Source organism: Myotis myotis, unplaced genomic scaffold, assembly GCF_014108235.1.
Source record: "Myotis myotis isolate mMyoMyo1 unplaced genomic scaffold, mMyoMyo1.p scaffold_m19_p_20, whole genome shotgun sequence".
Lineage (NCBI taxonomy): Eukaryota > Metazoa > Chordata > Mammalia > Chiroptera > Vespertilionidae > Myotis > Myotis myotis.
In genome coordinates this window covers 5,903,538-5,921,952 of record NW_023416325.1, presented here as the reverse complement: position 1 = coordinate 5,921,952, position 18,415 = coordinate 5,903,538, and the positions used below count along the sequence as shown (strand labels likewise).

Genomic DNA, 18,415 nt, shown 5'->3' with positions numbered 1-18,415 from the left:
TGAAACAGAAAAGAAGGGACAAGGTCTTCCAAGAGTGAACCCAGACTATGACACATAACAAACCTGTGACCAGAGGCGGGTGATTTAACCCTCCTAAACCTCAATCTCCTGGGCTGTTATTTGGGGTCATAATATTCTGAAAATCACTTGAAACAGTAAGTAATCAGTCTGTCATCTGACACATGGGAAACCATACATAATAGACTTGGTTTGCTTTCAAAGGTCCCCACCATGGCACATTTTGTGAAAGGGTCTGTGCTGAGATGCTGTAGGGAGGGTGACATTGGCTCCACCCCTTCCCTCCTCTAACCTTCTCTATTCAGGAAATGCATGCAGATCTAGGGGGGTCTGGTGCTGGGCTGCAGAGGCATCACAGCTTCCATTTTCACTTGTTAACAAAAGACACACCAGGGTACCAGCAGCTCCAGGAAGGTGTCCTTGCCTGGGAGGTGGAAGGGGACAGAGAATGCCCACTCCCCTCCCAACACCACTCCCTGCAAACTCTCTCTCATTCAACCAAGCCCCACCCCAGCACAAGCAGATCCTGCAGGGAAAGTCTCAACAAATGAACCAGCCTCAAATCCTGCACTGCTGTCTTGTCTAGATTTTCTTTTTTAATCAAAAGAGGTTAGCACATAATTCCTAACTAAAAGGCAGTGCCATTTCTGCCAGCCCTAAAAATGTCTCAGACCATAATTCCTCTTATCGCATGACTGTGAACACTGCTTCCTGTTAATAAGGAATTTTTAAAAGCCCTCCCTTGGGAAGATCAAATAAGATGGATTTGGCTCCTCCTCTCTGCACCTCAGCCTGGACCCCACCAGACCTGGACCCCACGCTGGCCAGGGCTGCTCCCCTCTCTGACTCCCTCTGAGCCAATCACACGGGGAGCGCAGGAAGTGGGCCAAGGGCACAATCCCTTTTTAGATGCTGAAAGGAAAGGAAATGAGAACGACAACTAAACTGAACCCAAGGGCCAAATTTAGTGAAAGGCCCCAAAATGAACAAAAAGGCTTAGATAAGAGCTGCTGAGTTTCCCAGAGCAATTAGAAAGCCAGGAAGCACGTATCTCAGATGCTTTAAAACTTCACCTCCCATCCCCTGCTTGGGCCAGGGTGTGTGGCATGGTCAAATGCATTGGGGGAGCAGATGCATCTCTAGCCATCAGTCACCTGAGAGAGTCTTCCAGGCCCCCTGGGTCCTCAGCCATGCCCAACCCTGACACACCAGGCGGCAATGCTGGGCAGCCTGTCTGCCCTGCTGCCTCCTTGCCTTGTGTATCTTCTCGAATCTGGAGCAAGGCAATCCTCCCAATATTTGACAGCCTCACTTGCAAATATCTGACTCTATTGTTGCCAACAGGGTTCCTCTCAACTGTGCTGCCCTATTTCGTGCCTTGCCCTGGGGGATAGCGAAGACTTTTGCATGGTTCCTGGGCTGATTGCAACCAGTGGGGGAGTCAACTGCCCCCTCTGACAAATGATTTAAGCAGAATCCAAAAACCCCTCAGGCCTCCAAGATCTCGAACCAACCACTGTGCTTGAATGTCCCAGCATCGTATTTTGAAGAGCATGAAACCCTTCAGATATGAGCACTTCATTGCTGCAGAGGCAGCCATACATTAGAAGAGACTCAGTCGGGTTAAGATGGACGAAAACATTCCACCGATTATCTTAATCCTTAGTAGCCACCACGGTGTCTGTACTCAGCACATAAGACATGGCTCCTAAGGCCAGGAGCTCACCGTCTACCATAGCCACACATGAGTGGCAGGTCCACAGGGTGCGTCTGTTGGAAGTGAGATCTGCAGCAAGAGTTACTGGAATTCAGGTGGGGGTAATTCTTGACCACGGGCAGGAAGCAGGATGCTGAGTGAAATGGGGAAGAGACAGGTGCGTATGTGTATGTGCGTGGGGGTCGGAGGAAGTAGGGGCGTTAGAAGGAGCAAGAGGCAGAGCAGATGAAATGCCACAGGTCGTGACTGAGGAGTGCCATGGAGCACGGTGACATCTTGCACCTATATCATGCCTTATCGCTCACAGAAAACTGCCATATACTTCATCTCACCTGATGTCACAGTCTGGGAAGATATTGCTCCCACATGTTTGCAATTGAACCGAAGCACTCAAAACCATGCGGTTATTTAGTGGTAGAATAAGAATCGAACCCAGGTGTTCAGGCCCCGGGCCCAGTGCCCCTCCTAGAATGCCAAGGCAGCCCGTGAATGGTAGGTACATACTGGCACGGAGGAGACACGTATGTGGGGGAGGTCCCCTGGAGACCACCTTGCTCAGGTGCTCTGGGGCAGGAAAGGGCTTTACGGCAGTGGGTCTCGACTCTGGCTCCACATGAAACACACAGGAAGGAGTTGTTAGATGCCCGCACCGGTGCCCACTCCAGAGCTTTCATTCCATTGGCAGGGAGCCCAGCAGCGACATATGCAGCCAGGCCAGCGGCGCCAAGATCAAGGCCTTTGCACTTCCCCGAGTCCTCACTGGACTTCGGCAACTTAAACACTGAAATGCAAAGTCCCGTTCTGCTTTTGACTAACCTGTTGTCTAGTCTGAATTTTCGAATTTCTCCCAAAACAGAAGCTGCTGCTGGGGAGTGCGACATACAGAGAAACAACGCAGGCAGAGCACAGAAAGCTCGACAGCAAGATCCTGCTGGTCAGATTAGTCCCCGGTGGTAGGCAACCCTCAGATACTTGGTTCTGAAGGGATTAGCTCCGGCTCCTAATGAAAATTCGGGGGCATTCTAGAGATATGAAAGCATAATCCCAGATCAGCAAAGCTGGATCAGCAAAACTGATTATCCCGCCATATGAAAAATTAAAACAACAACAGTATGTTCCATTTATTGGGACAACAACTGCTATCTCTGTCCGACCTCACACCCCTCAAAATGTTCATGATGTGATCCCAGGGAGGAACGAAAGCCAATGAGAGGAGACCAAGGCCCACGAGGAAGGCACATCTGACCATCATCTGTGCAACTGAGGTAGACACTGGCGGGCCACCCTGAGCATCCGGGCTCCTTTTCAACGTGGCGCTGATTCAGACACAGGACTCCATGGACTCGTCATAGCCAATCTCATGGGAAGGCACAGACCATTTCAACCCAACAGCAGATAATTGCAATGAAATGATTCCGGCCGAAAGGGCCCATTTGTAATAATGAATTCAAATCGGATTCATAGGAGCCATAACTCAGACATAGTGAATACCACCATTTCCATACCCTTTCTCTTCCAAGGAGGCAAGCTAACTCAATATTCAAATAATTATTTTTACTTCCCAAGTAGCCCTTTGAAGTAATTATGGAAAGAAAATATTGCCTCACTTATAGCAAATGAGTTCCACCCACGTGCAAAACTTCGGTGTCGTCTTGGACACAACACATTCTAACATCCTTCAATGCAAGCAAAGACCTATTGCATGAAAACCGATATCTCCAAGGAAGAAAATCATCCTTCTCTAAGCCAGGCAATTTCTCACAGGGAAATCCAATGAAGGACCCAGCACTCTCCATCACTTTGCTTTTCCTACTCTGTCTTTGGCCTCCAATGTGACTGTTCAAGACGGACACACAGGTTCGGATACTTTGATCCACCGCAGCCACATTTGAAAAGACTTGCTGTGGCTGACTGGGTGGGAATCATTCAATGTGTTTTCAATACATTCTGAGCTTCTAATGTATTGGGAACACTAAATTCCCAAACACGTGCCTCCCCGTGGAATATCTGTAAGGAGACTAGAGAGTGGCCATACTCAAGAATGTCGTTGCTTTAAAAGCACTGCCTGATACCGAATAAAACATGGCCTTTATCTGGGGTTGAAGCCATGGACTTCCAGAGACTGGGAGCAGGGCCTTTCCCTCTGAGTTCTGACAAATAAGTGCTTCTTCGAGATGGAAACACAGCTACTCACCAGCAAACCAGCAGAGCAGAGAGAACAAAAGGAGAGAGGTGGAGACCCCCAGAAATCTGCAGGAGATATTTATGTTGCTTTAAGAAGCATTGTGCTAGTAGTGAAATCAAAACTTAAGATATCAGGGAATGATAAAAAATAAAGTGATGAAGGCAAAAAAGAAGAAAGTAAATTATGATTCATTATTATTTTGCCTTTTTGGGGGAAAAAAGCAAACTTTTAAAATAGAGCCATCTCATAAAAATGAAGGAAGAAGGCAATAACAGAAAAGAACCCAAGGTAAAAAGGAAAAGTAAATGGATAGAAAGAGATTAAAATGTGGACAATGTCCTGGATTTCTGCACCTCAGGGCAAATTATACAGAGAGGAGAAGCAAAACCAACAGAAGACATGTGCTCACTTTTTAAAAAACAAAGCATGCAACCAGGTAACAGCAGTTATACTTGAGCATGGAAGGTTTTTTTGTGTGTGTTTTTTTTTCCTTCTAAAAAAACCACACAAAAACAACTATTCAGCTCTTCCTTTTTTTTCACTCCCATTCCCATTACCAAGCCCAGCTGCTAAACATCAGAATTGAAGATCATGAAAACAGGCCAGTAGCTAATAAAATAAAATAAAATAAATAAAGATAGATGGAAGCTGGCCCTCTGCTGGTGGAGAAGTCTTATTGCATCCTGGCCAGCAGAAAGTTCAAGTGTAACTTTTAGGGGAAGCAAGAGGGCAGGGGATTTTGGAAGTCAGCACTGAGGCCGGGGGAATGCTGGCCCTCTTTGCTCCCAGTAGTAGATGAGAAGATAAGAAGAGATGCGTGGCAGCGTCTATATCCCTCTGCACCTGGTAACAGTTACCAGCATTCCCTTGGTGAAGGTGCGTACACTGGTGCTGCTCTGAGCCCAGGAACTACTCATACCTTTGAGCCAACTGCAAATGAGCACCCCGAAAGCCATCTCGCAGGGAGCGGACTCCCAACACTTTTTGGGGGGGCAGTGAAGTAGGCAGATGGCACTCTACTCTGAGACAGACTGAAGGATGCCCAGGGACCAGGAGGTCTGGCTCCAGCCTTTTCTTTTCTCTCTCAACCTGAGGCCCCTGAACTCCAGCAGGGAGGGTTCCTGGACCTATTCTCTAACTCAGAAGAAAATGTAGCTGAGAACCACCCAAAGAATCCAACCTTGGCCCTTGGGCTTAGGGGGGAAAAAATAGCTGTCACTCCAAAAGGCCTTTCGTTCCTTCCCCTGGGAGAGGCTTGTCCAGATGTAGCGAGAGTTCAACCAGGGGAGCCAAGGGAAGAACAGAAAGGACGCCCCACCCTCCTCCGTTCCTCGGAGAAGCCAGGCCTTTTGGCTGCAGAGTCTGGGACAGGATGTTTTATTTCTCACTCGAACCATCAAAGTCCTAGGCAGGGCAAACACATTCACCCTGTGTACACTGCGAGCCCGAGTTAAGCTGGGACGTCCCTGAATCTGTCTCCTAGGACCAGGGCTGCCTCATTAAAGGGATAAAAGATATCTGCTGAGCTGGTGGAAAGTTGTGGCTGCGTTTTTATTAAAGTCTCTGCCGCAGCAGGTCCAGTCCCCAAAGGTTCATATTCCGAGCATCTCCATCCCTCTGCCTGGGGCATGCAAGTGATTCTCTGTAACTCATTAAGGTAAAACAAAAAGCGTTCCGATTGTGCGTTTGCGCAGGAGTGATGTCCTTGCATAAAAGCTACCATGTTTCCTCTCCTGGTCCTGAGCCGGCAAAGATAAAACTGCCCTCCTCATTTATAATTGGGGCACCACACAGGCTGACATGGATGGCTGAGTCTTGAGCGGCCTCCCAAGGGGCCATGGCCCAGCACGAGCAGTTCCAGAGCCTGAGATTTTAGGTGTCTCACTGAGAGGGGCCATCAGCCCATCCTGATCATGTCCTGCCTCATTACACACCTGCTGGCAGGTGAGACAGCCAGCAGCCTTCTAGACTACCCCCCAGGGTGGCCATCGCAGGGCTCTCCATCCTCACCTTGGCACCAAGGCAAAAGCGAATCTAGCCATGTCACAGACTCCTAGCCACAATGGAGTTCCAAGCAAGGACCTCTGTGTTCACGTCTAAGATCCTGGACCAGAGAAGCTAGAGCAAACGACACACCTGTCCAGGAGGAGTGTCAGGTGACGCAGTGTGCAAGAGGGCGCCTCTTGAGCCTCCAGAGGTCCTCTTGCCTGCTCCTCCCAAGCTTTCCTCTCCCTGGCTCCCCCTTCATATAATCACAGCCCAGAGGCTCAGACCCCGCCGAAGTGCAGCTCCCTACCTGAGGGTGGCGCTCTCGCCCTGCCGGACCGTCACGTTGTCCATAGCTTTGGGGAAGGTGGCATCTCCGCTGCGCACGGGCACTCCTGTGGGTACAAGGAACAGCAGCCTGAGAGACACGACCACGAGGCACTTCCAGGGCAGGAACAGGTACCCACAGACCCCCATCCTCGACAGCCACAACTTCCCCGAAGGCCGGCCGCAGCAGGGTCCTGGTGCCCCGCCCCACACGCCAGCGGGGCTCAGGCAGCGGCGTGGGGAGAGGCAGGGATGAGCAAGCCGGGCGCCGGGAGGGAGCAGGAGAAGCGAGTCCAGGCTCTCCGGAGTCTAGTGGTTCTTCTGCCTCAGCTCTCCAACCTGGCAGAACCAGATGCCCCTCCTGCATCTAAAAAGCGCTTTCTTGACGCTCCCCGGGGAGGCGGGAGACAGCCTGGAAGGGAGAGCAGGAAGGAAGGTGCGGGATGAAGGTCACGGATGGCTCTGCCTCTGCCTCTCTCTCCGAGATGCTACTTTACAATGCGGTTGGGCAGGTTCTGCAGAGGTCTGGCATCAAAAGTTTATAACCCAGAGAAGCCGGGCGAGCCTGGCAGAGAGGAGATGCCATAAAACGCTGCTGCCTTGGAGAGAGGAGAAAATGCTTGATTAGATCACACATGTGGGGAGCCGTATTGATCAGCAGCCCAAGTCTCCGATCTGGAACCCACAGGCGGGACAAAGTTCCACGCGGGGGCAGGAGGCGGGCTCCGGCGGGATCCTCCTAGCCCTGGACCCTGGACTTTCTCCCCACAGCCCGGCGCGAACTGGCGGCCAGGGGCCGCGCTGCCAGCCGGATGAGCACGCCGGGCGCAGACTCGGGGCGCAGGGGAGCTGGGCGGGGCGGCGCCCCCGCCTCCTCCAGGGGACGGCGCGAGATGCCACGTTCAGGAACCACCCCCAGCCTCCACACCGCCTTCCTCCCGGGAGCAGCCCCGAAGCCCAGGGCCCTACCACCAGGTTGTCATGGCAGCAGCTCCATCACTGACCACCACTTTCTCAGGTGTCCGCGCTGCTGGCTGGCGGGTGCTGGGTGGGGGCGCGGGGCTGGGAGCAGGCGTCCACCTTAACCCCCGCGGCATCACATCCACACTGGCAGGGAACCCCACAGGGATGAGGAGTTCACTTGGCGGGGCTCAACATCCCGGACCCCTAGAGCCAGGGAGAGAAAGGGGCGCACTCCAGGCGGCTCAGCTGCTGGCAGGCAGGTGGAGCAGGGCTGCTGGGGAGGGGAGAGGAGGGGGAGCAGAGAGGAAGATGGGGAAGCTGCAAACTGGGAATGAATGCTAGCACCTTCCCTCCCTGGATGCCTTAGCAGAAGTTACCAAACTCCAAGGAGAAGAGCTAAGTTTCCCAGGACAGGTGGCTGCACAGGTCCGTGTGCAAGTCCAGTGCTGGGTGGGACCCTTCTCTGCCTGGTTGAGCCAAAGATCACAGCAGAGCCCCCTGGGCCTGTACCAGGAGCTGGGAGACTCTTTCTGCCTTGATGGCTCGCTATGGAAGTGCCCATGGCCCTTGACTTGCTCTGTCTCCCAAACTGATAAATCTGAATCTCCTTACCACACAATACAAATAATCCTCATCCTATTCCATGCTTATTATTTGAGTATCTTATAAGAAAAGAGCAAGAGCTGGGGGAAAGACGGGTCCCAAAAAGTATTAGGCTGATTTCCGACTTTCTATGGCATCACGACCATAACAGGATATGGTACGTGATGGCTTTGGGAGGGGGCCTGGCAACAGCATTCTCAGAGGCCAGACTATTACTTTGTTTGGGGCTCAGATTAATTTCTTTCCCTTTTTACGCAGGAGACCCAGGCTTCCCTTGGGCCTGCCAGGAGGTTTTTTTGCTGCTCCTTCTATCAGAAGCCACCTCTTATTTCATATGGTAATCCCGTGGTTGTATCATCACTTAGTGGCTTCATCATAATTTAATGGCAATGATGCATTTGCGTTGCTGTATGCCTTCTCAAATCCCTTTGTTAAATTAGACGAGGCACTGAATAATTGTTACGATGAAGTGTAAATGAAACATCCGTTTAAACTTTTATCATTTATGACTTCACTTGGATGACTCCATGACAAATAAATGCTGCCCATCACCCCTTGTAAAATGGTAGCCCACATACAGCTGTAGGTCTCCAGTTTTTAATTAGAGGGTCGTACCTCCAGAAGAATACTTGCCACTAGCCGTGCCATATACGTTTTATATGTTTATTATAGGGAAAACATCAAAACATCTCAGGTCTTTCCAGAAAGCAGATACTAATACAGGCGATGGGGCAGGGCACGCAGCCACAGCTCCTGATAGGAGTCATGAGGCCGAGAGGGGAGGCTGGCTCTCAGACGGCAGCCGAACCGCTTATTTGGGATTTTAATGACACCCATCTTTCCTTAAGAGTTGAGTGGCCCTGAGTTTTCTGTACACACATTGCATCGAATCCTCTAAATTCTGAGATGCATTTGTCCATTATCACCAGGCTGGAAAGGCTTTTTTGGTGCTTTTACCCAGTGGCCCGTGAGGTCCGAAAGGTTGGTGACTGCTGCTTTAACCTGTGTAAAGCTGGGAACGCAAGGCTGTGCTTAAGGTTTTCTGCCATTACAGAGTCTGCATCCTGACCATTGGGGGCGGGGCGTGATAGCAGGGGGGTGGGGTCTGGCTGCCATCCAAGTCACAGGGCTCCTGCCACTCGCTCACAGGGGTCTCCTTGGACATTCTCTACTCATGCACCTGTCGGCTCTAGTGTTTCTCAGGAGAGGCAAACGGGGCAGCTGCTAAATACCAAGTCAGCTCATAAAGGATTGTTTGAGATGGAAAGATTTATTGGGGAAGAGACCAAAGACAGACAGAACACGAGATTCCAGGTGGGGCGAGAAGAGCCGGGCAGGAAAAGATGAGAGGCAGAGACCCGGTATAGGAGGCATTGACTAGACCAGTGATGGCGAACCTCTGACACGCGTGTCAGGGGTGACACGCGAACTCATTTTTTTGGTTGATTTTTCTTTGTTAAATGGCATTTAAATATAAAAAATAAATATCAAAAATATGTCTTGGTTTACTATGGTTGCAAATATCAAAAAAATTCTATATGTGACACAGCACCAGGGTTAAGTTAGGGTTTTTCAAAATGCTGACACGCTGAACTCAAAAGGTTCGCCATCACTGGACTAGACCTAATGATATGTAATAATCCCTGCTCTTGAGGAAAGGATGAACCACCGATCCTTTTTTGTTTTCAGGGCCGGCTCCTCCCAACTAGAGATATCTGGAAGTCTATATCTCCCCTCTCTGGTAAGTTGGTTTCCTAATTCAACATTTTCGAGTGAACACATGGGCTGAACTCAAGGGCTAGTAAATTAGAGAAATAACTGCAGAGGTCTCGTGTTTATGTTCATCTATGTATTCTACAGTTTTGTGGGGGGAGATTGTGTGCCTTTTGAAGGCATTGTAAGGGACCAGTGCATTCATTTGTAGACTGGAAAGCCAAACAAATTGGAATGGAAAAGAGACAAAGGGGTGAGGTTCTCAATGAACAAAGTAGTTTATGTCAGGAGTTTTTTATGAAATGCTTAGCTGAGTACCACAATAGGGAGGCCCCCGTTAAACCCCTCTTGGACATATGACAACATTCGTGAAGACAAATCAGATAAGGACTAATTCAAGTCCTAAGAATCTGGCTCTGAGGTTGGATCGTCTCTTCTGACCGACTCCTCAACCCTTCAGCTGTGTGGGGGGTACATTAGAATGCCCATCTCCCCTATCTCACAGGGTTGGAGGGTATCTTGACATGTTCCCAAGATTGCATTTTTTTTTTTTTTTTTTTTTTGCAGGGCCCACATTTCACATTTTATTGCACTGTTTCCACAATCACTGAGTCCTGCCGGGCTGTGCCCAGGGCTCCAGAGGCAGGACCTGGAAGGTGAGGCTGCACAGCAAACCATTCCCGGGAGGGGCTGCCCCAGGGACCCCGTGAGGGTGACCTCGTGGCCATGGTTGGGAGACCCGTCGAGGACTGAACCCCACACCCACTGCCCATGTAGGTGGCTCTCATGTCTTCCCACCGCCTCCCGGACGCCGATCCCAAACAGGGAAGATTGCATTTTTAAGGTCCGGTAAGATGACAGACCCTGAGACAATGTCTTGGCAAAATAGTTTGTGACTTTGCCCTCCCAAGGGGCGGGAGCACTTCATGCCATGAAGAGCCATGTGGGGAAGCACCAGGTGAGTGTGGACACAGAAGGACAGGGGAAGCGAGGCTCAGAGCCTTACTGTGCTTTCCACAGGAAGGAGCTGGGGGAGAAGGTTGATAAGCTGGATCAAGCTTATCAACTGGACTGCTGGAATAACTGTGGCTTGCTTGGGGCTGTAGGAATGGTCTCTAGGTGTCCAGTACCTGGCCCTGGGGGAGTTAAGGCAGGGGACATATTGGTGTGGTGTGTGACAGCTGGATAAAAGACGTGGGGATATTGGTTGGTTTGAATATGAAAGAGGTGCTGAAGGCAAGTTGTTTGCTATCTGAGCGTGGCAGTTTCTCCAAAATCTGCCCAACCAAGCATCACAAAATGCAGAAAATAAAAAAATAAAAAAACATGGTTAATCGCAGGTGACAATTCATGAGGTACACACTTAACACAGTGGATGTTTTTAGTAATCATAAATTATGATTATATGGCATAACTCCCACTTTCTTTCGATAACAAATGGTGACATGTACAATAATATCAGTAAAACGATGTCGTTGCTCTATGTTTAAACTAGAGCTTTGATTCAAACCCATAGACATCTTGTTATTTAGAGCGATTTGTAATACAAAATGCAGAGTTGCATCCAGTGCAATCACGTTGGAAAACTTCAAGCAGAGAGGTGACAGAATCTAACTGGTACAGTTTTGAAATTTCATTTTCGTTGTTGTATAAAGAATGTATCATGGGTGTACAGACTGGAAGCAGGAAGTAGAAGAGGGAATAAATGATGGTAGCAATGGTGATGGAGAAAAGTGGAGAGGTGAGGTGTGTGGTTTGAAAATACCATCATGTTTAGGACTTCCTGAGAGTTTGGATGTGGGGGTTGAGGAAAAGGAAGGAATTGAGGATGATTCCTAAGTTGAATTGGTAACTGGGTGGCAGAATTTCCTGTGATAGGGATGACTCCAGAAGGGGTATGCTTATAGAGGCAGGGGTTGCAAGAGCGAATTCGCAGGCTGTCTGAAAGGGGTGTGTGTGTGTGTGTGTGTGTGTGTGTGTGTGTGTGTGTGTGTGTGTGTGTTACGAGAAACAGGGCGGGCCTTTCTCTGAATCTAGAGGTGACCCAACTTCAGAATTAGAAACCACCCAAGACTCAAAAGTGGTTACTAATGAGGTTTCATTGTACCCTGGAGGGGCTGCCCAGACGAGGGTGGCGACCGAGAATTCTGGATCCAACAGAAGGATCTGCATTTATCTAATGAAATTTGTATCCACTTGTAAAAGCAATTTCAAACTGTGTGTTATTCATAAACAAGGAAAACTTACAGCTTGTGTTTATCTGAGAGAAGGCTGTACCCAGCTGTTCGGCATGTGCATGAGGCAGAATCATAAAGTGAAAATCCTGTGTGATGCATATGTAGATGACAGAAGCCTCCCTCCCTCCCTCAGTCGGCACCCAGCGGGTGAAGTGGCTCAGGGAGCACTGTGGCTTAGCCTGCGAATCCTCTCTGCGGGGCCCTCAGGACGGGGGGATGTAGTAAACTAAAGGTTTGCTAGTGAAGAGAGAAGCAAGGCTCGACTTGGCTCAGTCTTTAGGCTCAAGAACTTTCCAAGAATGGCAGCACATGCCCGGACACAATACTTGGGATGAGACACAAGTAGTGTCCTCTTTAAAACCCCAGGCCATCCCAATAGAATAGCTGCTCACATGATCAGCGCTAGGTAAGAATGAGGGCCATCACGTCTCGCTGTTGTCTTTCTGCACTCTTGCAAACTGAGGCAAATATTTAGTAAACCGTTTTCCTAGTCCGCTGCTGGCATGAGGCCAGACTTTGAGGCAGTTTAGTCTTGACCTGTTCCTCTTTCTGTCCCCGACCACATCGCATCCTTCCTAACACAGGACTCTACTCCGTGGGCTAGTGGAAAGAAGTGATGTTGGGCGTGAATTAAAATTCATGCTTCAGGTCCCAGCTCTGCCTTATGAGATCTGCCAGCTTGGACACATCACTGATCCTCTCTGAGTTTGTATCTTCCCATCGGTAAACAGGGTTAATAAGAGCTTCTGCACAGGGTTGCTGTGAGAATTAAAGTGGACGATACATGTGGACGGACGATACATACGGAAACTCCTCTCGCAGTGCCTGACAGAATGGCAGTGCTCACTGTTGGTTTCTTCCCCTTTCTCTCTGCTGAAATAACTGAAATTTACCACACCAAACAAAGCAATAAAAATAACCCAGTGAGGGGCTGGGAGAAGGGGGGAGTAAGGAGCAGGGTGTAAATGGGACATATCTGTAATACTATTAACAACAAAATAATGTATATTAAAATAAAAAGTGAAAAAAATAATCCAGTGGACAAAACACACACACACACAAAACTAAAAATAAAAACACCAACAAGAATAAGGCACATAAGATTTGCATTAAAATAAGATCTGTATGAGGTATTTCCCAATACTCATAGAGGGATCTACTGGTAGCTATAGAATTCACTGGATATGATTTCAGGCCCTCATCGGACTCTTCGAAGTGTGTGTGCATGCGTGTGACTGCCTCTCTCCCATTAGAACTGCAAGGTCCCCGAGAGCAGGTGTTTGCTTTGCGCACCCCGATTCCTGTCCTGCGGACTGGAGCCTGGTACAGAGAAACTCGGGCCTGTCCCCCTTAGCCCGTGACGCAGACGGCAGAGGCTCCAGCTCCATCCCACTGGGGGCTCTGCGGACTACATCTCATTTCCTCGCTGGCCCCCACGCTCCACGGCGGTGTGACATCACAAGGCATCAACTGTGTTCAGGCATCGCCTTCCAGCAAGGCAGGAGACTCCTGTCAAGGGAACCAGTTCCACAAACCACACAATAAAACCAGCCTCATTACTTCACAGTCACACTCCATATACTTCTACAAATCAAATAACAAAAAACATTATATTGAGACCTACAAGCCATAAAATGTGTTTTTTAAATGCTCGATGGCAGTTATGACAGACCCGCCCCTCCTGACAGGTGGAAAATGGACCAGTCCACCCAGATAGCCAGGGTGTGGCTGAGAGAGGGCCCGGCAGGGTCAGGTGACCCGGCTCTAAATCTGGACCTGCCACTCAGGAGCAGGGACTTCAGAAAATGCACCAGACTTTTCTGAGCCCAAATGTCCTCAGTGGTTGGTTGGGCAACACTATACTTTTCCTCTCTTGGAAGAATTAAACAAGTTGGATGTCAGACCCATTGCAGAGAGCTTGGCACACAGTAAATGCTCAATAAGTAACTGCTCAGATGCTGCTTTACCTGGGCCCTACCCTCTCCCCTGCCTGCTAAAATGAACCTGCTCTCTCGGTGTCAGAGAGGAACTGGGATTTGTGTTTTGTGTTGGTTACTTAAAATCTTATTTCATTTGCCAAACGCTTTTTTCTATTGTACATTTATCTTGTTAACTACTTCAATCATTCTTTTTTCTTTTTTAAAAAATATTTTTTATTGGTTTTTTACAGAGAGGAAGGGAGAGGGATAGAGAGTTAGAAACATCGATGAGAGAGAAACATCAATCAGCTGCCTCCAGCATAACCCCTACCGGGGATATGCCTGCAACCAAGGTACATGCCCTTGACCAGAATCGAACCTGGGACCCTTCAGGACTCTATTTACTGAGCCAAACCAGTTAGGGCATCTTTTTTTCTTTTTGTAAAGAAAGATTCTTTGAACATCTTCACAGTTTTCTAGTTCTGGGGATGCAAAGGATATGATATATCGCCTGCCCACAAGGAGTGAATAGTCTAGCAGGGGAAATAGATCAGTAGTACCATATGACAAAATTTAAAATAAAAATGTGCAAGGTTATGAAATATCTCAGAGCTGGGCCATCTACAGTAGATTGGGGTTCTTAAAAAGCTGCTCAAAGGTTGTGACTCCTAAATTCACTTTAAAGACTAGACAGAATCACGTTATTTGGTTTCTGATGTTGGCAACTCAGTAGATGATATTACCAATCACAGAGAAATAGTAAGAATAACTGATATTGAGCGGAGGACATTACTTGACTAAATGAAAAATGTTGAACATAAGGTGATAGTGAAAAATCCAAGTATCGATTTCTGTTGACATTGGTTTGGTTAGTTTTTGAGAAAGAGACAATGTTCAGATTTACAGGTGTGGGAATCATTTCTGTGTCAGTGGGAGCTGAAGCCTGGGTCCTAATGAAGTCACTCAGCAGGGGTGGCGTGAGAAGGAATTAAGTGCTAAGTGTGAATTCTGGGCAACACCAACATTTAGGGGTGAGTGGAGGAGCTCACAGAGGGTCCTGGGGAGTGGCCAGAAGGAAGATCAGGGACCAATAGCCTCAGAGAAACCAGGGAGGAGCCTAAGAAAAATGGTTAATAGCATCAAACACTAGGGGATTCAGGTAAGTGAACGAGGGCCAATCGGGCTCTTGGTCTGGCACAGTGGGCGACACCGGGAACTCTGGCAGGCGGGCAGCAGTGCCACTTAGGTGGCAGTAAGCTGAGCTGAGAGATGATGGACTCTGAGGAGGGAGAAAGTGAGTGTGGCCCAGAATTTCCAGCGTGGCTTGGACATAATGAGAAAGGAGAAGGTGCAGGCTCTAACTGGACAAGATCTGAGTGTGAGGAGGCTAGTGCTGTGTTTTGTTTCATTTCATCTGCAGTCTGAAAGACTTGCATACTGATATCCGGTCACTGAAAATGAGAGTTCTCTGGAGGAATCATAGACCTGCCTCCTCTAATCACAATATTTTATACATGGCTGTTTACAGTGGGGCCTTGACTTACGAGTTTAATTCGTTCTGTGACGGAGCTCGTAACTCAAATTACTCGTATGTCAAATCAACAGTGAACGAGTGAGACACGTGATGCTGGGCTGATGTTGTGGCGTTCACTGTGACGTTCGCTGCGCCAACTAGCAGTGGGGTATCTGAATCTGGCTCGTAACCCGAATTTTAGCTCGCAACTCAAAGCAAAAAATCGGCCGAGAGACGGCTCATATCTCGAAAAACTCGTTAGTCGGGACACTCGTAAGTCAAGGCCCCACTGTATTACCAAATATGTGTAGGATGAATTGTTGCCTGTCCACAATGAGTTAATAGTCTAGGGAAAATAAATCACTAGTACCATAGGTCAATACTCAACCACTGAGCAACACCGGCTGGGCATCCCCACTCAGGGATGGACCAATCAGTCAACATTTAAAAAAGAATAGCAGTGACCCTCATGTTCATTATCAGACTACTGTGGGACCAACACTAGGGCACACACCTCATGGATACTATCCAGTGTCATCCTTTTGACATTTCTATGAGATTAAGAAACCAATGCATAAGAAGAAACATTCCTACTGATTTCTAGAAATTCAACATAGAAAATGCTAAATAAACCTTTCCCTGTCTCCCTCTCAATTAACGGCTGTATGACCAGCAGCCATAATAGCATCCATAATAGCTTCAATACCTATTTATTTAATTAATAATAAAAATATTTCTGTATCTCTTACCCATACTCTGCCATTTCACAGATATTATAGCTGTCCAAAATTCACATACCGAGTATTAGATAATCGAAGATATTTGTCCTCATGTGGGCATTGGTTACGGTTTTGTTGATCCAAATTCAGCCGGGGGTGAAGAGGACGAATTGGAATGGTCCAGTTTGTATACTAAGAACTCCGTGTCCATGTCTGACTGATGCTGGACCACACTGTTATTTATACAAGAGATTCATTGTGGGAGGAAAGCAGGTGGCGGTGCCACATGACCAACAGGTGATGTAGACGGGCCTCAGATATTAGTGCTCTAAGTAATAAACATAAGCACGTTGCTCAGAACATCGCTTCTGACTGACGTCCTCACCGGGGTGCATGGGAACCCAGCAGGAAGAGTACGCCTCTCAGAAAGCAGTCCACCACAGAGTCCAGGCGTATCCATTTATTTGTACATAGTCTCAACTCTCGCCGGCACTTGTGTTCTGGTCGAAGTTTTTAAAAAATACATTTGTTGTGTCTTTTGCTCAAATGTTTCGGGGTACGTTGGATTGGATAATCTCTAAAATCCTGCTAGCCTGTAAAACAGTGTCACAACCACCACACAGAGGCCTCTGAACAGCTCTCTTAATCACCGCGAATGCCCCCTCCCACCTTTTAACTTAGCACCAAAATTTTTCTCTGTGATCCCACATTTCTCTCCCCTCCTCCCAGCTGCTCTAGCTCCTGATCACCTTGATGGATGGATTCAGTATTAAAGGCTCAAATGGAAAAACAAAAAACAAAAGCACAATAACAAAAACCACCACCTCACTGGGTCACAAGACTAAACTGCGTGTGGTGGCTAGACATGCAGTCCAGAGAACTGGAAAGGAAGAAAACAGGACCTACTCTTGACTGTCTTTCCTATAGGCATTAGGAAGCCTTGGGAATGAGAAAGGGAATGGATATGGGAAAGAGAAAGCAGAAGAAAATGAAAGGGACCATCATAGCAGAGAGATGGAGGATGCCTCCAAGCATTTGGTACTATTAGTCAGAGTTCTCCAGAGAAATTGAACCAATGGGACTTTACATCCTCTCCTCTCCTCTCCTCCCCTCTCCTCTCCTCTCCTCTCCTCTCCTCTCCTCTCCTCTCCTCTCCTCTCTCTCTCTCTCTAGAGATATATTCTATATCTATATCATCTATATATTTTATAGAGAGATATATTCTATGTATATATCATATATATATATTTACAGATATATAATTATATAATACACACATACATATATACAAACTTCAGTTCTGATGTCTCCCATCTCAAACAGTTCAGCTCTCGACCAAGTTGTTCGCAGAGAAATGTCTCAGTTGTCGAACAAAATTTTGATTCTTGTCCCAATAACCCTTTCATGCTGATATGATCAGTCACACATCTCTCAGGGGACAAAGGAGAGAATGTGCGAGTATGAATGAGTCAGTTTACCACGCAACCTCACAATGTTAATATCTCAGGGAATTGTACTGTGCATAAGTTTGTATTGTTTTGCTTTCGTTGTTGCGAATTATTATTAAATACATACAGTAGGTCACCATGGGTCCTAAGAAGGTTAACGATAGCAAAGTGAACAGAAAAGTTTTGAGAACAACCATAGAGTTTAGACATGTACTGTACATAAGAAAAGTTAAACAGGGAATCAATGGGGGTCTGGAATGGATTAATTCAATTTAAATTATTTCTAATGGAAAAAATGATTCCATTTTCAAATAAATTGTTTCACAAACAGGCTTATGAAAGGAATTAATTTTGCAAACCAAGGTTCCAATGTCTGTCTGTGTGTGTGTGTGTGTGTGTGTGTGTGTGTGTATGGAGAGAGAGAGAGAAAGATTTTAAGGAACTGGCTGAAGGATAGTGGAGGCTGGCAAGATCAGAATTTGCAGGGAGGCCAGTAGGTTGGAGACCCAGAGAAGAATTAATGCTGCAGTTCAAACCTGAGGGCTGTCTTTTGCCATAATTCTCTGTTCAGGGGAGGTCAGTATTGTCTATTAAGGCCATCAACTGATTGAAAAGGCCCACCCACATAGCAGGCCATCTGCTCTACTCAGTCTACTAATTTAAATGTTAATCTCTTCTTTAAAAAAACACAAACAAACAAAACACTTCACAGAAACATCTAGAATAATGACTTCACAGAAACATCTAGAATAATGTTTGACCAAATTCCTGAGTAAGTTGGCCTGGCCAAGTTCACACGCTCAATTAATGATCACATATCTCAGCTTCCCTTTGCAAAAACCCTCCTAAAATGATTCAAACAAGTATTCCTTCAGGAACCTCATAGAAAAGGAAAGGGAGGGAAAAGCCCCTCTAACCCCTCCCCTAATAGTTTTATGTTAGGCAAGTCAATGTCTAAAGACAAAGCCCAATTAGGGTTTGAAAAGTTAAAATTGCAAAACACTTGGGAAGAGCTAGCCAGCAGTTTTCAACCTGTGGGCCGCGACCCCTTTGGGGCTTGAAGGACC

The 18,415-nt window shown here is 47.6% G+C and overlaps 1 protein-coding gene across 3 annotated transcripts in view; it reads right to left on the bottom strand.

The window, feature by feature from the left end:
• OPCML (opioid binding protein/cell adhesion molecule like) overlaps positions 1-18,415 on the bottom strand; it is an 855,685-nt gene that overhangs the window by 407,770 nt on the left and 429,500 nt on the right. For 2 of the 3 annotated variants that reach the window (XM_036354492.1, XM_036354493.1), the window contains exon 1: positions 6,217-6,992. In XM_036354492.1, the coding sequence (XP_036210385.1) occupies positions 6,217-6,383 (167 nt within the window). In that variant the 5' untranslated portion in view covers positions 6,384-6,992. Of the gene's footprint in view, positions 1-6,216; positions 6,993-18,415 lie in introns of those variants that run through there. The other variant, XM_036354494.1, reaches the window with a different exon arrangement.